This window comes from Apium graveolens, chromosome 6 (genome assembly GCF_009905375.1).
Source record: "Apium graveolens cultivar Ventura chromosome 6, ASM990537v1, whole genome shotgun sequence".
Classification (NCBI taxonomy): domain Eukaryota; kingdom Viridiplantae; phylum Streptophyta; class Magnoliopsida; order Apiales; family Apiaceae; genus Apium; species Apium graveolens.
Window position 1 is genome coordinate 286297922 of NC_133652.1, and position 27117 is coordinate 286325038.

At 34.3% G+C, this 27117-nt stretch overlaps 1 protein-coding gene and 1 pseudogene across 1 annotated transcript; one reads left to right on the top strand and one right to left on the bottom strand.

Annotated features, from left to right (window-relative positions):
• The first annotated feature begins 2184 nt into the window (after positions 1–2184).
• On the top strand, positions 2185–3555 carry LOC141668293 (protein SOB FIVE-LIKE 5-like). Its single transcript, XM_074475110.1, has 4 exons — positions 2185–2811; positions 2898–2981; positions 3094–3167; positions 3280–3555. The coding sequence occupies exons 1-4, from the start codon at positions 2422–2424 to the stop codon at positions 3311–3313; spliced, it is 582 nt and encodes a 193-aa protein (XP_074331211.1). The 5' UTR covers positions 2185–2421; the 3' UTR covers positions 3314–3555.
• Positions 3556–6542: 2987 nt separating this feature from the next.
• On the bottom strand, positions 6543–12318 carry LOC141663593 (nucleobase-ascorbate transporter 4-like; annotated as a pseudogene).
• Positions 12319–27117: the final 14799 nt, after the last annotated feature.

Genomic DNA, 27117 nt, shown 5'->3' on the forward strand with positions numbered 1-27117 from the left:
CATCTAAGATATATATGTCGTAGTAGTTTTGGATATAGATGTAAACAAATCGAGCTGTTTGTATTGGATATAGATGTAAACGAATCGAACTGTTCCTAAGCAGATCGAGCTCGGCTCGATTCATTTACTTGGGTATATATTTTTGGCTATATATGGAAAATTGGATAGATGCATAAAGATAGGAGACTGTAACTATGAGTAAGGTCTGCAGTGACTGTCTACTACACAATATGAATTGCAACTTTCTCAGCAATCCCTTCTTCAACTTGAAGATAAATACCAATTTCATTTAGTCAGATCACATCACACCACATGCATCAGCTTTTCCATTAACACAAACCATTTCTTTTATTATTTTTTTAATTCTTTTTACTGACCAGAATTTTATACTGAAATATTATCAAGTATTTACTTGTAATTCGTTTCATCTCACCAGGTAAAGTGTTTTAACGATAGATCATAAGCACTAGTACAAAATATATTATTTTCATTCTGTAAATTGACAAACGTCGATTATAAGTTTAACACCGGAGCCTAAAACTATATTGTGTAAGTTAAAATTTAACCGGCGCCTAGTATTTGAATTTGGCGTCGGTTTTTAGCCGACATCTGAAACTATTATAAGTTTAATCAAGGCCTAATAATTTTAGGTGTCAGTTAACCATTAACCGACGCTTGAATTGACGAGAATTTTATACTGAAATACTGTCAAGTATTTACTTGTTATTGGTTTCATTTCACCAGGTAAAGTTTTGTAATGATAGATTAGAGAGCACTAGTACAATAAATATTTCTGTTATTTTGTAAATTGATAAGCATCGATTATAAGTTCAACATCGGAGCCTAAAACTATAACGCGCCTTTGGCGTCGGTTTTAGCCTAAAACTATTATAAGTTCAACCAAGACCTAATAATTTTAGGTATCGTTAACCATTAACCGACACTAGGATTTGGCTTTAGTTCTTAGCCGATGTCTGAAACTGTTATTGGTGTCTGTCCTTGAAGGGTTATTGGTCATTTTTTTTTACCAAAACCAAGGGTAATACTGGTTATTCTAAGAAACATCCAATGGAGATGAAGAAAAATATTGGTGTAATATTGGATTGCACCAAGGAATTTAAAATTGGAACAGAGTGGCCCCTGTAGCAATATTAGTTCTGTATTTTCAGGTTTTGACAACTCAGAACTTAATGCTCACGAGTTGCTCAGTGCAGGCTATTCACTAGTAAAAGAGGTAGAAAAGTTTCCTTTTCTGGCATCAACAAATTAAGAGGATAGATGTTCATATAACATACCTTCATAACTGCATTCCTTTTTCATATTTCATGTCAGTTATGGACACAACTATAAGGTTACAGACAGTAAAAAGTAACTTTTTTAACTTTCGAACTCACACGTTCGAGAGCATTTGCACTAATATGAACTCATTCCCTAATGAGCGAGAATCAAACATATAAATGTTTTTGACCTAAATTGAGTGTCTAAGTCTGTGTGTCCATGTTCGAGTGTCAAGTGTCCGACACGGATACTTGAAAGTAAATTGAAGAGTCCGAGTAACATAAACTATTAATATATATATAGATAAGGTTGTTTCAATTCTGAGGTACAATAATGTGAAAATATGTTTGTATAGTTCTGATGAAATTATGTGCTTAGTTTGGAGAGCGTGTGTGTTGGTGCATTTAGGGGGAGGATAGGTGTCCAAATACTGAGGAAGAAAGGATGGACGTGTACCCTTTTTGTCAAGGGAGTACACAGTGCATAGCTGTCTAGCATGTGAGGCCATTTTGCCTTGGCTCCCCCCCCCTCCCTTCCATCTATCTTTTCACCTTTTTTCTCGACTTTACGACGTATAAATTCATATAAATTTATCTTTGTTCTTCGAGTCCAATATATGTTTTGCAAGCAGAACATCAATATCTTGCATTGTTCTACTGCAGAACCCGAGAAACTTAAGAAAAAGAATAACTGATACATCCTACTGTTTCTTAAGGTTAAAAATCGCAGATCGCACATCTCACACATGTTCAGAATGTCCATCGCCATGGACCGACTATGATGTGCATTATTCCGCAAATTTTGAATGATAGTACATGAAAAGAGTGTTAGAAATAGCTTTCACCACAGAAACACACATAAATGTCGCATCCATAAAAACCATCCCCCCAACTAGCATTTTTCGATTTATTAGCATGGAGAGCCGAACGGGTGAACCGGGACAAAATAAGTGTAGTTTTGGATTCTAGTGTGATCCCCTTTTAGATTTTTCTTCCTCCCCTCTTTATTCTTTTTTCTACTTTTATTTCTCATACTTGCCCTACACAATATAAACAGCCCACACAAGCCATCACCTCTCCTCATATTCATACACACTACAAAGAACTCTAAGACTAGTTCATCAACTTTCATTCTTACTAAGCAATGAATCCAATGTTTGATAGAGAATGCAGCAGTGGATGTGAATCTGGTTGGACTTCATATTTAGACCATGAAGACTCTTTTCTTTCTCCGTATCCGTCTCAGAAGAGTGGAGATGATTATATCAAACAGGATGAAGATGATTATGAAGAAGAAGATATGTCTATGGTGTCTGATGCATCCTCAGGGCCACCACATTTTCGCGACGATGAGTACTATGGGAATGATTTAAGCAACAATGGTTTCTTTATTCAGACACCAAGTGATACTACATTGCCTAAAAACAATGGTAAGAGGAAGAAAAACAGTGAAAATCGACGACAAAGAGGTCAAGAACAACAGCTTTCTTTACTTGATGATACTGCCAGTTCTCCGATCTTCGATATCTCTAGTGTAAGTTTCGATTAAATTCATGTTTTTAAGCTTATATTTTGTGAACCAATGTATTCATTAAACAATTTTTTATCATGTATTAACAGAACAACATAGCACTCTCCAACAACCAGGTTTCTACAGAGAACATGTTGGACTTCTCACAGGCTCACTCTTCGACTCGATATGAGGTACTTAGATTATGTATCATTTTCTCAGTATTTTCTTGTATGAAAAAACATTGTAGCTCTTATCTGAATCAATGTTATGTAAACACAAGCTGACAGAAGTAAGTTTTTGTAGGGTAAATCTAGATTTCAAGAGCATTATGGTTTCTGCAAGTCTCCTGTAACCGGAACAAAACTGCAACAGAATCAGTTGAGTGCTAGTTTTTAACTATTTGCTCTTGAATTATTGCATCATTTTTTCGATATAAAAAATTCGAGTTTCTAACAAGATATTACTCTTTTGGATTTGTCTCCCTAACAGGTGGATTGAAAGGAAGAGGGTGGGGATGAGATGAAGCTAAAATCCACAACACAGCTGCAGCTGCTGCTGCTGTATAAAGAGTGTTGTCAAAGATAGAAGGATTTGGATGTAAAAGGCTCAATCTTTTATCTTTATTAAATTTTCCTTCAGAATTTGTGTTAATGTGGTAGGAAACAATCTCAGAGAAGAAAAAGTAGGGAAATAAATTTCCTGTTTTTCAGAATTTAATTTTCTTGTCAATGAATAGTTCCTACATAAGAATATTTAAGTTCTTTGTGAGCAATCTCTTTGTTCAATAATGCATTTTCCTTGTTCTAATGGAGCCACATGCTCTCTTAAATTCTAACATTCTAAAATCTTCATTAAATCTAACAGTTAATATACAGTGCAAGATGTAGAGCTATGGTAGACATTTTCTCACTCCCTGAGAAACAGGTAATGTAAGGAAAAAGAAACATGACATAACTTATAAGCCATTATCCGCATGCACAAGACTCCCGTGACAGGATGGAAAGTCGAAATTAAATAATAATGCATTAGATCAAAAGAAAAAAGAAGGTGTGTACATTCAATATTTCAAACTTGTTTGATATGTTATTACTAGCATGTTAGTCATCTCCAAATCAACTGTTGCACCACATTATCAGGAAATCTAAAGGAAAAAAAACATGACATAGCTCATAACCATTACCCGAATGGACAAGACTCCCGTATCAGGATGGAACATCGCAATGAAACTATAATGCATTAAACCATATAGAGAGAGAATGTGTGTGGATTAAATATTTCAAACTTGTTGGATATGCTATTACTAGCATGTTAGTGTTAGTCCTCTCCAAATCAACTGTTGCACCACATGAGAAAGGAAGTAAAGTAGATTAAGGATTATCATCAACTATCTATAGAATAAGGGAGATATATATGTAAATAGCTTTGGAGTTGTAAAGACTAAGATTCCCCACATATTTAAGTGGAGTTTAATTCTCTTTTCCAACAAAAACATGACAAGTAGTACAACTGCATGATTCAGCAATACAGCTCATTCTTTGACTACTGAGGTTAAGAATAGGATCACAAAAGGCAAATCTTAATTTAAGCTTGGTTTTGGTAGGATTCTTAAATTCTAAGTTGAAAAGTCTCATATGTAGTAAGTAAAACAAAGTCATGATTTTGTAAAGGTTTTAGCTTTAATATAGACAAGACCTCAATGTCTCATAAGTTCCAGACAAGGAATGAAACAATCTAATTGTTTTGTTTCCCTAATGAAACAAAGTTAGGTGTGAAATTAGCTCAATCATAAAAATGAAATGGATGATGGCAAGTCATATCAGTGTACAGAAATGAGGAAAGAAATGCCAAACTGACTGTTGGAATATTGAATATGCATCTTTCTAAGTGTTTTTTTAAGTTTACAGATCCTGCCTCAGATCTTCCTGACCCAGTGCAACATGCTACATTTTAAATATTGACCTCTTTATCTCATTTGGAAGTGTTATTATTCAAATAAGCAGAAAACATTGTTTAGAGGCTGTCACTGGACTAGAGGTGATGCACAATAATGTGTCTCTTCATTCCCTTACTCTATTGAATCAAGCATTGCAATTCATTCTCATTACTTAAGAATGTGCAAGTCCTAACCCTACTTACATGTTATTAGTGTTCTAAATGCTTAGGTTCGACTAATCCCGCTTAAGCACTAACCTGTTATCTACCATCTCGACTATCTGTAATCACAGCATACAACAGATTAGTCGTTGGTCAGCACCAGTCAAGCGCTAGGTCTGTCTAGTGATGTGATTAGAACGCTGTCTAGACCGGAAAGAGTTTAACATCTAATGAAACATGATTAGAAGAGATAAGATGCAATTTTGAAGGAAAAGCATAAAAACTAAGAATCAAATATGCAATTGCTTCATAGCAATCAATCATGCTAGGACAAAATCTATATGAGCATGGGAAGAAACATTTTTGTCCCACCACCCACCACCAAAACAAGCTCTTTCTATCCCTGTAACACAACCAAGGGAAGGGTAGGGACTCTGGTGTCCTTGTAATAAATTAACATCATTCATTGTGTAATGCAAATTTTCACCTAGGACTGTTCCCATTTCTCATGACAATCCTCTTTTCTTCTTCTAAAGAAATTGTAAATGGCTTCCTGTCATTACCTTTGTGCCATGCTCCTCTTCTGAATCAGTATATATAAAGCCAATAGAGGCCCACAGTGCATGTGGAACAAAACAGAGATGAGTACTGAAATACATACTGCAATAGTAGTATGTGTGCTAAGATCTACCTAGCCTTCTTCCTTCATCTTTGATTAACCGGTTTATGGTTACGAGTTACGACAAGGGATCAAACACCAAAAGGCAAAAGTCCTTAATTTGAATGTAACAATGAAAGGAGATCTACTAAAGATCAGTATGCTTAATTGCCAGTCAAAATGATATTCATTCTCTAGGAGACATTAAATCTTCACGTTTCTCGCATCTTTCTGGTAGTAGTAGTTTAGAGATCTTGCATTAGTGCTAAAATTTCCATTTAGACACAAGTGTAAGTTCAAAATCCATTCCTGAGAAGGAATTATAAAATTTTGTGGTCTGAGCATAATCCAAGTTCATGTTTTAAGGTAAACACATAATCATATATCTCAGAACCTTTGTATCAGATCTAGAATCTACTCCCCATTAAGGCAGCTAGCTGGCTTTCATAATAGAGTTGAAGTGGCAGTCAGGAAGTAGTCAGGAGGCCATGAAGAAGTACAAGCCACATATGGACCTTATCATGAAGTACAAGTAGCAGTACTGAGCTATAAAAATTGCCCATAATGCATGGAGATAGATATCTACAAAAGACTTGTAAACTCTGAGAGAATCTTAAGTAACTTACACTGCACCACAGAAACTACTTTTTAAAAGCAGCAATGAATTTATGTTGCTGACTTCTTTCTCTAATTGAATTTGTATACTGATGATGAGAAGAAATCAGGCAAAAACTGTAGAATTTAACAGAACTGATAACACATAGTACTATTTTACTGCCTGGAAAATAAATAGTAATTTAAATTAAAACTACAAAAGATAAAGAACATTCCTACTAATTTGCATCAATCATGCTTCAAACTGGTAAAGAGAGACAATAACATTTAAGAAAATTTACGAAGAAAAGCAAGAAATGAATGGCACAATCTGATTCAATGCTCTAATACAACGGCCACAAAAGCGGTTAAGAGCTATGGAAGATATAAGACGGTCACAAAAGAAGTTAAGACATCTGCGATCAAGCTTTCATCAATTCAGTAACAAAGTTAATCAACGTTCATATATAGACGACATTGATTTATATCATTACACATTGTAACATTGTTTGGCAGAACCATTCACATGTTGTACTATGAAAGTATGCCAATCAATTCTCACTATGTACTACGATATTATAAACTGTCTTGTTCTTTTTTCTGTTTTTTCACTAATCAAGAAACATCATCGTTAAGCAACTAACATGCCAATAATTTAAATTGAAGGAAAATACTTTGAAAGGCCATAAGGGAGTGAATAGAACTCTGCACTTCTGGGATCATCGTCGAAGTGCCTGAACTTTCCCCACCAGTGCCTACCACTGTCCTTTCGGGTCAAGCTGTGACTACGACCCAATGTGGAGTCCAGAAATAAAGCAATGATAAAGGCTACTGTTGCTGGAGATGTGAATATTACTAGCAGCATGTTGTTAAACTGCAAAGTACATAATTTATCTTGTAATTTTATAAGATTTATCCCTAGAAATATTTCTAAGTACGCAAAAAAATGAATAATTTGAAACATAAAAAATGCCAAAGAAGGGGGACTATGTAGAGATGTAGATTTTGATACATACCCAGGACGAAGGAGTGTTCACAGGACCACGACCAGTGGTTACGACATAGTTATTAAAGTATTGTGGCACAGAAAGACCCATGAAGAGTGCAAATCCTAGTATAAACTTTGTTCTATAGCTGTTGAGATTGCAGAATTGCAATAATCCAAGACCAGCAGATGCTGCAAATTTGGGAGAAAGGCATTAACGTTTATTTTCACAAACTGAACACAAAAGAAATTGTAACGAAAAACTGAAGTGTGTTAATTGTAACAACTAAAAAACATGTAGTACTAGTACATTAACACGTCAACTGAGATGTATACAAAAGAACTCCAAATGAAAATTCATAAGCTAATCTAAATAAAAGCATGTGTTTTGGAAGAAGATTTATGAACTGAATGCGGCAGTACAATTTAATAATAAGGCTCATCAAATTTTGTTGGGTTTGAGTTGAACTAGTTCGTTAAGGTTAACAACAATATTGAGAATACAATCTCTAAAAGTAGCAAAAGCTGGAAATTGTCCCAAATTAATTTGATAAGTAGATGCACGAAACACATACACATATAACCAAACAAGACGCAGTATATTGCTCCAAAGATAGGCAGCGGTATTGAAGCAACAACAGCACCGAACTTTCCTGGTGAATGACATCAAAAAAAAAACATTACTACATAAGTACAAATATTTGCACAAAACCAAAACTTGTAAAGGAAGTGTTCTGAAGTCCTAAAATTCAAGGTCATATATATCTAACTCTCCGGCATACCTACTACAGAAAAGACCAACATGAATATAGCTGAAATTTGAACCACTCTTCGACTTCCAACTCTTGTCAAAGCCAAAAGACCTGCATTTTCACTATTCGAAGAAGAGTACTATAAGACATGTATGTTAGGCAAAGGAACATGCTTGGCCAATGACTACAGATATTACTGTACTAATGCAGTTAGAAATAGAATCATACAACTTCCATAACTACAATATCTTGGCATCTAAACAATAGAACAGTAATTTAATTTTCCTTCCTCAATTAACCCTCCAAAAGTCTTATTTCATAATGAAACAAAAAAGTAGATAAGTCCAAAGTTGAAGCACATGTACTTACTTTCAATTTCAGCTAGTTAAATGAGCAGGGAGATTCTGATATCAAATTTCAGTTATTTTATTTAGATCACATAGTAGATGAAAGGTGAATCAAAGCACTGGCAGATGAATCATTGTCCTAATGTAGCACTAGCTGTGAATATTGCTTTTACTCAATAGATAATAGAGGTATATATTACACTGATGCGGTCGAGCCACTTGCTGTGCCCCACAAGCCATCCAGAAACATAGCTACTCCCTGAAATTCGCCAAAAATGGAGTAGAAAAATCAGTTAATAGTTTGAAGAATACGGGAAACAAGAGAATCAACCATTAAAATTTGACTCCTACCAGCCAGGCAGCACCGCGGCTAAGGACCGAAGGTGGCGTAGGTGTGGCACTCCCATATCTTGATGCTGCAACAAATGTACCTGTAGACTGTCAAAAGGGACATAACTTAAAGATTATTAAAGGCAGAGTTTAGTAAACATGAAAACTATAAGAAAGATATGGGTACCATTGGCGAACCTAATATCTCAATAAAACCCCTATTTTCTTATTGCACAGGTTCAACACAAAGAAGCTTAACTTGAATCACACAACTAATGCTTTTTTTATTAAGTTTAACTAATGATAAAACAAACCTCTACAAGAGCTACAAAAGCTGCTGCTCCCATGATTAAAACATCACTAGCATTTACAGTGGGACGACCCCACTGAAAGGGATATGGAAATCTGATCCTGCATGTTTAGAAGCAAGTTGAACTCAATTTAGATATACAAGGGAAAAATAGTAGACACTATGAACAAGAGGACTCATCTTTCAAATCAATGGAAATAAACATTATTGGGAATCTGCAGACCAATGTCAACAATAATAATGTAGGATACTTCAACTACGCACAATTAAATTTCATCTAGAAAAGATGAATAATCAATCTAAGAAGATTCATAAGGAAGTGGAAAGCTATGACAATGGATTACTTCTAGTCATAATCAACAGATGCCACTATCCCTTTGGCGGAAAACATGATGAGATACTATAAAACATTGCACTTATGATTACATAAGGTATTATTTGCACTTATGATTACATAACATTACATAGTGTTCAAGTGTATCATAGCCATCCAAGATCTACTTACTAATACTTAGTTACTGATGGATCTTCGCGAAGTTTCTGTAAAGAAATTTAAACTTTTGAAGATCTTAAGACCAATATCATTAACTACTTCAGTAGAGATTAGTGTTCCTTGCAGTACTTGACATGAAATCTATAAGTCCTTTCTCAAAATGGATGCCTGGTAATATATGAATACAGTAAAGTCCAGCCTAGTCAACTTTCCAGGTGCGTCAACTAACAATAAAGCAGTAAAAGATCAACCAAAATCTACTTCTGAAGACAGTCATGTTGTATGTATTGATCTACCAGAAAAATAAATCAATATGCTAACACAACATAAACTAAAATATCGTGAATTTCACCATCTTTTGATCTACATCAGATGTTGAGAACAGGAAAGAGAACGAGAAAGTGAAACCAGTAGTATATTGCCATACTACGAAGCACCGCCAATAAGCCCAGATCTATCAACACGACAACTAAACTGTGTACTTGGAGATTTATTATTATATGCACCAGCGCCTGTCAGAATGGCTGCATATGCCCATACAAACGCTACAGAAATTAAGACTGCATAGCGGTCGAATCGACTTGATTTCCATAGGTGAGGAATGTACTGCATGTGCAAGCCACAACTTCAAATATTAGCACAATCGTAGTTAAGTTGCTTAAAAGTATTAAAGGATTATATTTTCCCACAGTCATTATAACAAAACTTGGTAAACTGGTAGAAGACTCAATTGCCAAAAAAATTTATTTCTTACTAAGATAACACTAAAATGTAGAATATTGTCAACTCTAAACATCTGGTTCTCATCTACACCTGCCTTGGATGAAGACATGAAGTACAACTAGTAATTAGTCTTTCTATTAGGTTCACTAAGAATAGGTTAGGCCACCAAATATCAGTGAAATATGAGATTCATGTGCTATACCTAATTGATTTAAGAAAAATATCAAATAGCACAGAGCTGGGAAGAAAACAAAGAGTAAGTAGAATCACCTGAGATAAGAGAATTAATATGATTAACTGAGGAAGTCCAACCTCGACACATTGTGCAAGCTACAAGAATCAGAAAAAGAAGTAGATGATTACCAAAGGGGTTCAGAAAATAACAACCAGTACTAAAGTTACATTTCTTATAAAATTTAGGGAAACAACAATATATCCGAGACTTTCACCAACACTGGATATCAATCAACTAACACACTTACAAGTGGAAATCCTTGCTGGTATAGTCCTAGTCCAACAAGTGTTACAAGAGGAACAGCAGAAAGAGGGCTCAAGAACCTATTTATTAGATAAAGTGAAGTTTGACATTCATTAGTTGAAATTACAATAGCTGTTTGATCAAATATGTCCTATTTATCTGTAAACCCCACCTCACAACAATTCTCCAAACACCGAGAAAACCAAGTATCATTGGAAGCAAGGATGCCACAAGTAAAGCCCCCTGTACCCCTCTCATTGTTCTATGAAACCTCTGAAGAGACAATTCATGCACAAGTAAGCACAGCTAAAAAAAATTAAGCATACAAGAATGCAAGCAAGTTGTGTAAATACTAACATCACGAGGATTGATATATATACTGTATCTGTTGGAAAATGCAACCGAAAGAGCAGGAAGGATGAATCTAAAGGAACCCCCTATCACCACTGGAAGCCGTGTACCAAACAATGTCTGCAAGAGTGTGTTGATTCCAGAGGCAAACAGTAAAGTTTGTACAACTTGAGCCTTCTCCACCTAGTACATTTAAAATTTGTAAGATTTAACGTAAATGACAGAAAGAATTTGCTGAAACGTACAATTAGATTTATGAATTTGTCATTGGCAAACTTACATTGCCACCACCCATTAGAGGAACTACAGTTGTGGATATGATTACAGTAGTCCCGAGCATCACTAAATAGTGTTGAAAACCAAGTATAACAGCTTCAGCTGCATCAAATTTGAAACGAAATAAGTTTTCATAGGCAAGTAAATTTCACTGACAATAGAAATTTGATTAATCAATTTGTAGTGTTTAGGCTACTAAATACAAACCTCAAATCACGCGTACATATTAGTTAATACTGTAAACACACAAATATGTATGTACAAGTGCATGCAGCAAAACAGAGAACCAGAATACAACAGGGACTTAAACAAAACAAGCATTGCATGCTGATAAGGTTTTGACATAAAAGTGCAATCACTAAACAAGTTTAATTTACACTTCACTGCATGAATTAAACAATTTGAAGATTATAAAGGAGCTAGTAATGAAACAAAAAGGAGCAAAACAACTTTGAGTATGATGTTAAACCTCTGTAGTAACTATCTAGTGATCCAATCTGTTAGTTTAATATTTAAATTAAACGTATACGTTTTATCTGAGCTATGAGTTCCGCTAATTAACATATGACATGTTTTAATTAGTGATGTCCGTATCAGGGAGCTCAAGTCATTTACAAGGGGAAAAAATATAGATTGACAACTGAGCATTTGGAAACATTTACGGAAAAAAATTAGAAGTTCCATTATTTACGACAAGTAATTGTGAAAATAAAAAAGATCACGTAAACATACGCCATGAAGGATTGCTGTTGAGACAATAATCAACACCGTGAAGCTGATCTTTCGCGGGATGTGCTACCAATTCTTCCACCTTCACCACTGTTACTGTCATCTCTTTCCCACTATATTTCTTCTTCTATGTATGAATGCGTAAATGTGTATAAATATTTGACTAGTACACAGAAATGTTGCAGTAGCAAAAATTGTATGTTGCTACTAGAATATATTCTGTATCTAGATTGCAGGTGCAGTAGTTAAAGAAAATCGTAGTGATGTTGAAGTATGCATAGAAAAATGAGTGTATATATGGTAGTGGCATTGTTTAGAATTTTGGAATTAAGGTGGAAGAAGAAAGGAGGAGACAAAGAAAATTTGGTCATGGTAGGCAGTGAAGGTGTGACTACCTGAACCTGACTTCCTTTTTTTGTTTGGATAAATATGGAACATGAGACGTGACACGATAAAGAATAAATCATTTAAACCATCCAACCGTGCTCGATCTGACTTGTCTTCATTAACTTCTTCATATGAAAACGTTTATATATGGAGGCCGGTATTGGCAAGGAATGATTTACGAATTATTTGTTTTTGAAAAGAATCTCGAATGAGAATTTGTCTAGAGTTCAGCATTAGAATTTGGTAGGTATGGATATAGCCAGGGTGGGTTGCACCAAACAACTAACATGTAACAACCAAGTTAGAAAATTGTAAAACAAGAAATTTAACTAGAAAAAATGTATGTCGAATAAAATATAAACAATATACCACTGCCTAGTTAACATGAAAAGGTGAAAAAATTATTGATATCGCTAGACAAGAGGCTACGTTATTTAAAATTACAGGTGAAAACATCTGACAGCCTAGCAAATAACGGTTAAGTAAAATATATCAGAAGAAGATATCGAATGAGTTACTGAAGTTGAGGAACTTAAAACCTAAATCCTAGCTCTTGGCCCTCATCGAATTTCGGATTTGCATCTGGATACAGTCCAAAGAGAAAATGGATAGACTTGCTCTGCCCTGGCTTAGATACATACATGAAGAAATATTTGTTTCATTAAATTTTCATCATACTCCGTAACAGCAATGAAGGAAACAGGAAAAAGGGTAGCCATTTGAATCGCGGTTGTATTGATATTCGCGTTCCAATGTGCTGCCCTTTTCATTATGTATTAAGGATGAATTTCGGATTTGATTATTAGCATTATGTCAATTTTTTGTAGCATTATTAAAATAGAGTGGTAGTCTGTAATATTTTAATGACTTGATATAAGTCTATATCTTTATATATTGTACTACATATGTCCCCCAAGACGTTTATCTTGGGTGATGAAAGTTTGACACGCGTTTTAAAACTCCTAAAAGATGCAGTTTCATAAATTATTTTAAATTTTTTCATTCCGAATAAAAATTTAACGTTTAAATTTTTATATACAAAAAAATATCTTAAAAATAAGTTATAAAAATATGTTTATAAGAAATATATCTTATGGGAGTTGTTTGATTTAATACCAAATTCATATTATTATAACATTATTCTATTTTTGAGTTTATATATATATACTTGTTTCACGATTCTAATTGGATGGGTTTATACTTTTGATTCTGGGTCGTTAATAATTGCATCAAAGAGTTGTGATTAGTGATTTCATTGGGTTTTTGAAAGTGTACATGTGGAAGTTTGGTAAAATATTGATATGTAACTTTTTAATATTTTTAGAACTTTATGATCAGTTTCCTAATTTGATTGTATTGATTTTTTTTTATTTTCTTATTTTCCAAATCTCTTACTTGAATTAAAGAAATCTCCTACAAATTTTAGTATTATCTTCTGCCTTGTATATGTAGAAGTTAAATAATTCTCTTAATCTTATAAGGCTAAAATAATTTTGACTTGTTGCTCCTATTAGGATTAGCATTGTTGACAAATTGTGATGTCTCTTTCTAATAATTTTGGTTTTGAGTTTAGTACTCCGCCTAAAAAATAACAGACGTATATGATCTGATTTTATGCGTCTGTTTACAATGTATATATGTGTGTTCTAAATAGACGTTTAAAGCAATATGCGTCATCCCTATAACATACGTATATAATCCAGACATTATATGACTCCTCTATATGCATCGGGCAAACTCAGACGCATATAAGCTTTTTTTATAAGACGCATATGACATTTTTTTGTACTAGTTACCACTATGTTTTAATAATTCTATAAAAAGTTGAAAAAATGCTAATAATCAAATCCGAACCTAACATTAGTGACTAAAAAAATATGAACCTAACATTAGTGAGTAAAACAAGCTTAAGTGTGTTGGAGAAATAGAAGCGGTGTTGAGAGAAAGAATTGGGAAAATGATTTAAATCTCAAATCCTTCAAGAATGCAACTCAGTTTATTGGTCAGTATCATGAGAAAAATAAATCATTTGCTAACATAACTATTGGTTTGGACTATGAGGCCTTGAATTTTCACAAGAAAATTGAAGCTAACAAAGGGAAAGACATTGTGAACCAAGATGCTCCTACGATACTGAAGAATGTAAATGCATCTTTGTTTAAAAGCTTGTGAAGTGAATTTCAGTGTAGTAGAGTTGGTCATCAAGCAAGAAATTGCAGATGAAGACAAAAAAAAAAGAAAAATGTAGAATCTACTCCTATCAGTGACTGTGAGAAGAAGCATGTAGTAAGCCAAGTTGCTAAGACACCAACAAAGGAGATCAAGACTAAAAATAATGGAAAGAAGAAGAAGAACATAAATAGAAAATAAGGTGTAAACAAAAGCAACAATTATGCCTATGTTGCAGATACTCCAAGAAAGCAATGTCAGAAACGCGGCTCAACAAATCATTTAACTCACCTTTGTAAAAAGGCTGTTAGTGATCCAAAATATGGAGCATGCAAGTACAATGAGGCACAAGCTGAAGATTCCTATTATTTCTGTGATAAGTTTGATTGTATTTCTTGCAACATGAAAGTTATGACCAATTGTCATAAGTTGAGAAAAGATCTTAAAGAAGTCAACTTTAGATCGGTGATTAAAGATAAAAATGTTGATCAAACTAAGAATGTTGTTTTATTTGAATGTTCAAGTTCTACTTCTGCAAATTTTGTGAAAAAGAAGAAAGTGTCCAACACTGCTTGGGTAGCTAAACACACTTAAATCTCATTGTGTGTAGAGAAAGAAGAATAAATTCATATGGATTATTGACAGTGGATGCTCCAGGTAGAGCTGGCCAGTTGGGCGGTCCGTGCGGGCCGGGCCGGGCTGAATGCGGGTTGAGCTCGGGAAGCATGAACACTGAACCGACACCCAAGTTAAACGAATCGAGCCGGGACGGGCTCGAACTGACAGACACGAACTCGTAATCGACACTGGACTCGTGAGCGATGCGGGCTGTGCGTGCTGAGTGCGGGCTGTGCGTGCTGAGTGCGGGCTTTAAGCATGCGAATTTGGAACCCTCTCATAGTAACCAACTCAAAGGAAATCGTGCGGGCTCGTGCGGGCTCGTGCGGGCTCGTGCGGGCTCGTGCGGTTCCGGGTTCTGAAATTAGTATTCGTATTCGGTTCACCAAATTTAGCGAATTGGGCGGGTTTGAACTGGCCCGGTTCGGTCCGAATTTTTTACGGTTTCCGTACGAACCGGTCCCGAATGAGCGGTTCAAACCCGCACATTTGGCCAGCTCTAGCTCCAGGCATATGACAGGTGATAAAGCCCTGTTATCATAGTTTGAGGAGATGGCTAGCTCATTGGTGACTTTTGAAGACAACACCAAAGGATTCACAATGGGATATGGCAAGTTAATTTCTTATAATGTTGTCATAGATGATGTAGAAATAGTTGTTGGTCTTGAAGTGAATCTTCTCAGTGTCATCCAATTTACAGACAAAGGTTTTAAAGTAATATTTAACAAAAAAGATTGTTCAATCACTAGCAAGAAAACTGGTGAAGTTGCTCTGAAAGGAGCAAGGAAAGAAAGCCTGTTTGTTGCAGATATATATTCAACAAACAAGGATGAAATTTGTTACTTCTACGCCAAGGCATCCAGTGAGCAAAACAAACTCTGACACAAGAAACTCTCTCACCTGAATTACAAAGAAATCAAAACCTTGGTGAAACAGGAATAAGTGAGAGACATGCTGTTGGATTTTTAACGCAGCAGGGGCATGGCAAAACACTTTTACACATACAAAATCCAAATAAAAGCATATAAATCGTGAATAAAAATTCGAGGGATCGAATATAACCTTTTAAAATAATTCGGAGACAATGATCAGAGATCCATAGCAGTTGCTCCTCAAGTGTGAAGCACTCCACCGGTATCCACCAAGAAAACGATGTTAAGGAGGAGGTTGAGAGAATTGGGTTTTCCAAACTTTTTGGGTTTTCGGGTTTGATGTCGGTTCGAATAAAATAGGGTCTATAATAGTGTATTTATAGGCAAAATTTTTAGCTGAAATTTTCCCATAAATAATATTATTATTATCCCATTTATTATTCTCATTAATAATTAAAACACCTTTTAATTATTAATCCTTTTTCTAAACACTTTAGAAATAATTCTCTCTCTTGATTTAATTTCCAAAAATTAAATCCTTAATAAATAATATTAAGAACTTTTCTTAATTAATTTATAATCAATTAAATCTCATTTAATTAATTATTAAATTTGCCAATTAATTATTTATTTCACAAATAAATAATTATTAGCCATTATTAATTAATTCCTCCACAATAAATCATTCTCTTTTTATGGTGTGACCCTTTAGGTTCAATATTAAGCCAGTAGTAGAAATAAATAATAATAAAACTATTTTATCATTATTTATATAAATTCTCTAATTTATTAAATATGATTAATTAATTAATCACATTTATTCTACATCGTGAGTGATGCTTCTCAACATATCGCGACTATCCGGATAATATGAATTCACTGCTTAGAATACCAAGAACCTGTCAGTGAATAGTTACCGTACAATAAACTCCTTCTACCCTACAATGTCCCGATTAAATACAAGGCATGGATCTCATGTCAAGCCTATCTAATTCAATCACTTTGCTTACCATTTACTATGCGTAGTTCTATGCAAATTAGAAACTCCTTTCTAATTTCATTTACTCTGGCCAGAGATTCCTGAACTAGCATAAGTGGATCAGCCTTGAACATTCGCTTCCTTCAATGGAAGGGGTAGATCCTTTATTGATCATACACTATCTTCGTGTACAAATTCCTATACACAGAAGAGCCCTAATAATTGTCCCTGGAGACTAAGAACTAAACCAAAGCATAGTTCAGTGTACACAAGATGACTATGATGACCTCAAGTCTAAGGATACTTGTACAACTATCACTATGTGAACAACTGCTGACACGTGAGTAAACTCCATCAGTTGTCCAGCTGTGCGAGTCATGTTCAGTGAACTTATTCTATAATAAGCACCTACATACTAGCTATAGTATCACCACACAAATGTCTATAAGTACAGACATCCTTCATAATGAAGCAAGTATAGTATGTACCGATCTTTGCGGATTATTAATTACCAGTTAGTAATCCTATGACCAGGAACTATTTAAGTTTAAAGTTATCATCTTTTTAGGTCTCACTATTATGATCTCATCATAATCCATAAAAAGCTTTACTCTAAACTATGGTATATCTTATTTAAACACTTAAATAGATAGAGCACGTAATAAAAACAAAACAAGTCTTTTATTAATATCAATGAAATCAAAACATATTACACAAAAGTTATTCCTAAATCCTAATACATGATTGGACTTAGGACATATTCCTTTCAATCTCCCACTTGTACTAAAGCCAATCACTCTGGTATCTAATACCCATCTTGTCTTCATGACGATCAAAGTGACTTTCATAAAGTAGCTTTGTGAGTGGGTCTGCTATGTTGTTATGTGTGTCAACTCTAATTCAATACAATACAAGAAATGTTACCGCGCTCCCACTAACCCTTTTGTAGACGCATGGTTCATCGGTGTTTTTGATAAAATCAAACTCTTTGATTGTCTCATCAAAACGAATGTTCCATCTTTCGAGAAGCTTGCTTTAAACCACATATGGTTCGCAGTAGCTTACACACTAGGTTTTCATTTCTCTTGGAAAGAAAACCATCTGGCTAATTGTCAGATCTCATAGTCGTAGTAAGCAGCAATCGCAAGCAAAATCCGAACTGATTTTAACAGGGCTACAGGTAAAAGGTTTCATCAAAGTCAATCCATTGCCTTTGTTTGAATCTTTTTGCCACAAGCCTGGCCTTAAAGGTCTCCACCTGACCATCTGCTATAATCTATCTTTTGTATACCGTATACATAGATTCCATTCTGGATTTCATGGCACTATGCCATTTCTCTGAGTCAACACTACTCATAGCCTCATTATAGGTTACAGGGTCGTCATCATCAATGATCGACAACTCATTGTCATTCTCAATGACAAGGCCATATTACCTCTCAGGTTGGCGAGACACTCTCCCTGGTCTATGAATGGGCTGTTCCACAAAAGGTTGTTCAGTCAGAATAGGTATTTCCACTTGATCCGTAGTAGTTTATGCTTCTTGAACTTCATCAAGTTCAATTTTGCTCCCACTGTTTCCTTCAAGGATAAACTCCTTTTCCAAGAAGGTAGCATGTCTGGAGATAAACACCCGATGATCGGTGTAAAAGTAATACCCTAAAGTCTCTTTAGGATATCCCACAAAACTACATCTTACAGATTGATATTCCAGCTTATCTGGGTCAACTTTCTTGACATAAGCTGGACATCCCCAAATCTTAACGTGTTTAAGACTAGGTTTCCTTTCTTTCCATATCTCATACGAAGTTTGAGGAACAGATTTTGGAAGGCACCTTATTCATTAAATATGCTGAGGTTTCCAATGCATAATCCCATAGGAATACTGGAAGATTTACATAGCTCATCATGGACCGAACTATGTCTAACAAAGTTCGATTTCTCCTTTCAGATACCAATCTGGAGGAGTCCACTGGGAGACTATACCATTTACTTTGAGATAATCTAGAAACACTCCATTAAAGTATTCACCACCTCGATCTGATCGAAGAGTTATAATACTATGTTTGGTTGTTTCTCCACTTCATACTTATATTCTTTAAACTTTTCAAAGGCCTCAGACTTGTGTTTCATCAAACACATATCCGAATATAGATCTATCATCTATGAAAGTAATGAAGTATGAAAATCCACCCATGGCTTGCGTAGACATTGGTCCACATACATCTGTGCGTACCATTCCTAGTAAATTTACAGCCCTCTCTCCATGTCTACTAAATGGAGACTGCAGTGCTGATGAGGATCAAGGAATGAATATGTTAATTTGAATTTGGTTATGTGTGCTCGTGGAGATGTTCAATTGGAGAGGATGCAAACATGGGTTATGCAGCTTACTTGGACAACAGGGAATAAAGGAGCGATGCATGAAGTTGGACAAGTAGCTGATTATTATATAATTATTAATTTGAATTTTGCTTGCAAGTTTTTACCTTTCACTTGAAAGGGTTTTTCTTGTTTTAAGCACTTAGGATTTTATTTTCCTATTTGGATTTGGTTTTTGTCTTTTTTCTATTCGGATTTGGTTTTTAAATTTTTGGTTTTTAAATTTCAAATTTAAAAACCAAATCCGAATAGAAAAAAGACAAAAACCAAATCCAAATAGGAAAATAAAATCCTAAGTGCTTAAAACAAGAAAAACCCTTTCAAGTGAAAGGTAAAAACTTGCAAGCAAAATTCGAATTAATAATTATATAATAATCAGCTACTTGTCCAACTTCATGCATCGCTCCTTTATTCCCTGTTGTCCAAGTAAGCTGCATAACCCATGTTTGCATCCTCTCCAATTGAACATCACCACGAGCACACATAACCAAATCCAAATTAACATATTCATTCCTTGATCCTCATCAAGTGTAACGCCCTCCAGACCCGGGGTATAAGTCTGGGGGTTACTAGCTAATCACCAAACCTGTACAATTTGATTAACAATTAATAAAGAAATGAAATTAAACCCCTTTAACACTAACCAGGATCTTTTTAGGTTGAAGTATGAAAACAAAAACCACTAACTACTTTTATTACAAACCAACATTCAAAGTCTCACAAACTCTCTTTACTACAAACCATTGTCTAATTCATTTTAAGCTAAGTTCAACTTTTATTCAAACACACACACCTACTATCTATCAACACTCCACCTGCTCGGGCAACTCAAAGCTTTCTTCCTGAATTGGGATTAACACCTTGGGTATAAGAGGATCCCGAGGCTTGACTCGCTTCTTTACCACTCGAGTCCTGATTGGTTTTATATTCCTTCTTAACTGTAAACAATAAGGTGAATAACAATAAAAGGGGTGAGCCAAAAGTTGCTCAACAAGTCCACAAACATATAAACAGTGTTAAAGCATTTTAAATGAATCCGCCATCCCAGGTATATCTGCCAAGATATAACCTCACGAGAATAGAAAGAAGGCCATTACTGGAGAGTATAAATAAACTAAACTGGACACAAGTTCGCATCTATATTCTGCTGATCAGTCAGAATATAATGCAGATCCATATCTCAGTATATAGATCCATTCGGGTACCCAGGCACTACGGCCCACGTCGAGGCACCAGTCATCCCGGTCCTCAGGATTAAGACACACTCAATCCCAAAATATCCTTATCCAGTCCATTGCTTAGCAACCGGGACAATTAGTATGCTTTGATATATTCAAAATACTAGAATATATCAATCTCCATGTGTTACCAACAGAATATGAATCAAGAATCAAAAGAAACGGAGAAATCAAAAATTGAAATGAAATATGAACAAAGGAATAGGGATTGTATATTAGTGATCAAGAACAATAATCAAGAGAATGTAAATGTGATAAATATTTGAATCAATATCACTATTCCGAAAGTATAATAGAGGAAAAACTTGCCTTCTGCGCGACTTACTGCAATTGAATCACTTATGTCTATCACCTTGGACTATTACCGACTCAACTGGCCTGGCTGGCTTAGCTTCTGTTGGCAAAATAGACTGGTTAAGTCACGTCGTAATTCATTTGTATCTTGAATCGACTTCAAACTGATCCTAACATCTACCCATGCGCTTATGACTGACTCATGTATTACATATAAGCAAGTAAGACTCGATTAACCACGTAATACACATAAGCACATAAGCATATAATCATTTTTATGGTTAAAATAATTTTTAAAACCAAAATTGACTCGCTGATTGCTCAACTGATCGATATCTGACTCGTTTCCCATTTTTCCGGAATTTTTCGGACTCGTCTCGGTACGTAACTTGACTGATAATCAAACAAGTCACAAAATCAACTAACTTCTAAAAAAAAAAATTAAGCTTTGATATTATTTTTAATGAAAAAGATTCATTTTTCTGAGTTAACAGGCTTTCGTTTCACGCAAAATGGACTAACGGTTGAATTATTATTAATTAAATACTGATAATTCCATTTATTAATCACTATAAATAATTATTACTAATTTTTAAAACCCAAAAATAATTTTTAAATCATTATTTAAGAAAATCAGAATTAAAAATAATTTTTCTATAATTTTTGAAATTAAATTGAATTTATTATGATTTATTAAAAATTATTTGATTAATTATCAAAATAATTAATCACTTTTAAATAATTAATAAGTAATAAATAAATAATAAATAATTAAGAAAATAATTCAATCTGATTTTTAGAAAATAATTCAGAATTATTTATAATATAAATTAATTAATTAAATAATTAATTAATCAATTTACAAAATAAATAAAACTGATTTTTTAAAATTAATAAAAATAAAATAAAAATCAAAATTTCAGAAACAGTTGTCAGAAATTGGTTTCTGACAAAAACAGATCAAAACCGGGTAATCTGAACGGGTCAAACGGGTTGGATTCCGGGTCACCAAGAACACGCCGGAATTTTTCCAGATTCCGGTGAGTTCCCGGAGTCCGGCCAAGCTCCGATCAGCCCCGAATCAACACCGTTTGGTGCTGTTTTTGAGTGCTTTTCATTGCAAATCAACACAGCAATCCAACCACGGCCAAAACATAACAGAATAACTCCTGAATCAACTTCTCCGGTAAAATCGACATAAACTCCGGTGAAAAATCGAATTTGCAGAATCGTACATAAAATCAAACGTTATATAGTGCAAAATGAAGCTAAGAACATATACAATTAAAGCTCTAACATTACAAGAACCAAATATTCACAGAAATCATCGAGTTGTGTTTTGAAAATTCGACCTAAACCCTAGAATTCGTGAATCACTATCCAAGCATCGTTTGTTCAATTAAACACCATGAATCGACTGTAAATCATCTAACAAAGCTATATCAATCATCAAAATATCACAATAACCCCAGAATCAAAAAGCCCTAATTCGAACATAAACCCTAAAAATCAATAATCAAAAACGATGCAATAAAACATGAAATTGATGCAAGAAATAGAAAGAACGGATCACAACCTTCGATTTGAGTACTTGAATCACACGATTTGATGCTGTAATCAGTGAGAAATCACGACTTGATTCTTCGACCCGAACCCGTTCTTCCCGTCCCGATTTCAGAGAATTTTTGGTAATTTTGCAGATTTTAATGATTAATTATAATTAATTAAATAAAAATTAGGCTATTTATAGTAGTAAAAATAATACTCCTAATTAAAATTAAGGGGCTAATTATACATTAAATAAAAATATTGGGCCCTAATTTTTATAATTTTTGAGTATTAAAATTTAATTTATAAATATTTTATATATGCAATATATATGCCAAAAATTCCCAAAAATTGTGAATAATGCAAAAATGCAAAGAAATAATATAAATGAAAGTCCTATAATTTTATAAAAATAAAAATGTGATTTTTGTGTGGTTTTTGACACCCAATGGGGCCCGAAAAAATCATTTTTCGCAAAACGAGAAAATTTATAAATTATCTAGATGTTCAGAACAAGGCGATTGTAAAAGCCATTTGATGAAAAATAAGGCCCATTATTTTATTTGAAATACTGGCTTTAAAATCATCGTTTGGGTCATAAAACGTTTGAAATAAAACCTATAAATGCATAATAAAATATCTGAAAAATACCTTAAAATACAGAAATGACATGGAATACACGTATCACGTAACAGTTAGGGTTTATCAGATAATCACACATAAATGACACATTAATTCACATATTTTATTATAATCATGATATAATATAAACGTAAAGTTCCCAGTCGTTACATCAAGTGCCACTATGAAGTGAGATTTTCATCATCCCTTTTCTTTTATTAGTTTGTTCAATCTGAAGTAAATTATGTCACATATATACAGACCATTATTTAAAGCACCACGTCCATAAAGAATATTATCTCTAAGAATAGAACATTCATTATTCTCAATAATAAATGAAAATCCAGCCAAGTCTAACATGGGAATAATATTCCTCACAATCGAGGGAACAAAATAACAATTATTTAAAACAATAGTCTTGCCCGTAGGCATATGTAAATGAAATGATTCTACATCTTCAGCAGCAACTCTTGCTCCATTTCCCATCAGTAGAATCACCTCCTCTTCCTCAAGAGTCCTACTTCTCCTTGGTCCCTGCAACAATTGCAGATATGAGAACCACAGGCGGTATCTAATACCCAAGTAGAAATTTGATTTAATGACATATTCACTTCTATCATGAACATACCTGAATCAGAAGCGGTAGTCTCACTACCCTTCTTCTTCTTCAATTCTGCAAGGTAAACCTTGCAGTTCCTCTTCCAGTGCCCCACCTTGTTACAGTGAAAGCAAACAACTTTGCTCTTGGGGTCTTCAGCTTTTGGTGGAACCGGCGTTTTCTCACCTTCTTTCTTCTTCTTGGAAGGGTTCCTCTTCCTTATCTTAGGATTGGAACCTTCACCAATTAGAAGAACAGAACTCTTCTTAGGGGAAAATTCGATTCTGCAGTCTATAACATGTTCTGGAGTTCAGGCAGGCTGACATCAAACTTATTCATGTGAAAGTTCACAACAAACTGCGAGAACGAACTCGGAAGCGATTACAAGACCAAGTCTTGGCTCAGCTCCCCATCCATGGCAAAACCAAGTTGTCCAGGACGTTCAATCAAATTGATCATCTTAAGTACATGGTCATTCACAGATGATCCCTCAGACATCCTACAATCGAACAACTCCTTCGATATCTCATATCGAGCTGTCCTCCCCGCCACATCATACAACTCTTGTAGATGCATTAGGATAGTGTGAGCATCCATATGCTCATGTTGCTTCTGTAGCTCAATGTTCATGGAAGCTAGCATGATGCATTGAACAACATTTACATCATCTATCCACTTACGATACACAACATGTTCATCATTATGTGCATCACTAGCAGGTTCAGTAGGCTTGGGTGAGTCAATCACGTATTCCAGCTTCTCAATCCTGAGAACAATTCTCAAGTTTCGAAGCCAATCAGCATAATTAGGACCAGTCAATTTGTGAGCATCTAGTATGCTCCTGAGTGATAGTGCAGAAGACATAATGTATATTGTAAATCTGTAAATGATAAACACATAACAACACTTAGCAAATATTCGATTTCATTTTAAAACACTATATGAATCGGGTCTTTATTCATAAGTGGCTCCCACTAGTTTTCCTAATTTATTCAACCCCCTACGTGAAAAATTAAGCATTCATAATGCTAGTGGGAATAGGGATCCTACATTCCATTACACGACCCCGGCTGTAGCACGAACCGCCATGTAATGTTCAATAGGCAGACAACTCTTGTCAATTACATCTCATGTTATTCCCTAATCTAACTTTAGCCTCTTGAATAATTGAGTCTCGGCTGTAGCACGATAAACTCAATATTCTAAGTCAAGTCTAACCCAACATTCCGTACAGTTGAATCAGTCCCCAAAGGCCCACGACTGTAGCATGTACCGACCTTTAGATTCTTATTCAATGTACACATCTCTATGTAATAGACAAGTATTTCTTATTTCGAAATCAAAGCCCTCGGTTGTAGCACGAACCGACAATGATTCAAAAATAAGAACTATTTTCTATCATGTTGGAAGGCTATGACCGACACAAGCCCGTTGTATCATTGGCCAATTACTACTTGATATTATTTAATTTTAGAGGGATTATATTACATTACAATCATAATCATATTATAAAGAGATTCTTCCTTTTAAATTAAATATTTCAAATCAATAATCAATAATCAGATGATTCCCAGATCGGGTGGAACATTGTCAAGAGGCGTCACTTAATAACCCTTTCTTACAGATAGAAATCTGTTGTTGACAGAATTATCCTTTCTCTCATATCGAAAATTCATATTCAATTACGTGTTTCATAAACACAAGAATCTCATGATTGTATTCATAATATTATCATTAAGGTTATGAAACAATTTCACTATACTAGGTTGTCTAACAAACGCCTTATGTTTATTTAAGTTCACCTAAATCTATCATCGCATGATAAACTAAGCATATATCACATATATCAACATGAATAAACATCAAGGTAGGCATGTTATATCATCTAGCACATTAGTCTAAGCATTATACATCTCTATGTATCACATGAAGCATTTAAAAGCAGTTAAAACAGTTAAAAATAGCTTTAAAACACTTCATGGAAATATAAACAGTTCAAAACTTTTATATAAACTAAAATTGATCACTCCATTAGATCCTTCTCGGAAAAACGAATCCAACGGTATATTGCACGCCTAAAACGGAGTTACGAAACTCCCAAAAAATCAATTTTAAAAATCAACAAAAGGGCTGTAACGCATTACAGGAACGCGTTACAGTACCTGTAACGCATTCCGGTGATGCGTTACACCCCTTTTCAGCCATTAAAGGGTGTTACGCATTCCGTGAATGCGCCACAGGTGTGTAACGCATTCCCGGAATGCGTTACACCCCTATTTTTTTTTGTTTTTCAGCAGCCGACAGCTTTCTTCCTCGGTTTGCGCGCCTGACAGTCACAACAGTACAGCCGCCTCACATGTCTGTTCTCTGTCTGCCTCCTTCTCCGTGCAGCAACAAACAACACAGCATATACAGACATATATATATATATATACTATATATACATATATTTATACTTATTTAATTACGAATTTAATTGCAAGAACTTCAAAAATTCATAATAAAAAATCTATACATCCTAAAATTATGAAAAAAATACCCAGACGATCTACAACACTTGTAGAACCCAGATAAACATTCAAAATTATTCTGAGAAATGATTTCTCATCAGACAAAATTAATCCATGATATAACTTGTAAAAATCATAATTAATTCATACAAGCACATAAAATTCTGAAATTTTTACCACAGATCTATATGCATACAACCTATGCTCTGATACCATTGTTGGATTTTTAACGTAGCAGGGGCATGGCAAAGCACTTTTACACATACAAAATCCAAATAAAAGCATATAAATCGTGAATAAAAATTCGAGGGATCGAATCTAACCTTTTAAAATAATTCGGAGACAACGATCAGAGATCCATAGCAGTTGCTCCTCAAGTGTGAAGCACTCCACCGGTATCCACCAAGAAAACGATGTTAAGGAGGAGGTGGAGAGAATTGGGTTTTCCAAACTTTTTGGGTTTTCGGGTTTGATGTTTGTTCGAATAAAATAGGGTCTATAATAGTGTATTTATAGGCAAAATTTTCAGCTGAAATTTTCCCATAAATAATATTATTATTATCCCATTTATTATTCTCATTAATAATTAAAACACCTTTTAATTATTAATCTTTTTTCTAAACACTTTAGAAATAATTCTCTCTCTTGATTTAATTTCCAAAAATTAAATCCTTAATTAATAATATTAAGAACTTTTCTTAATTAATATATAATCAATTAAATCTCATTTAATTAATTATTAAATTTGCGAATTAATTATTTATTTCACAAATAAATAATTATTAGCCATTATTAATTAATTCCTCCACCAATAAATCATTCTCTTTTTATGGTGTGACCCTGTAGGTTCAATATTAAGCCGGTAGTAGAAATAAATAATAATAAAACTATTTTATCATTATTTATATAAATTCTCTAATTTATTAAATATGATTAATTAATTAATCACATTTATTCTACATCGTGTGTGATGCTTCTCAACATATCGCGA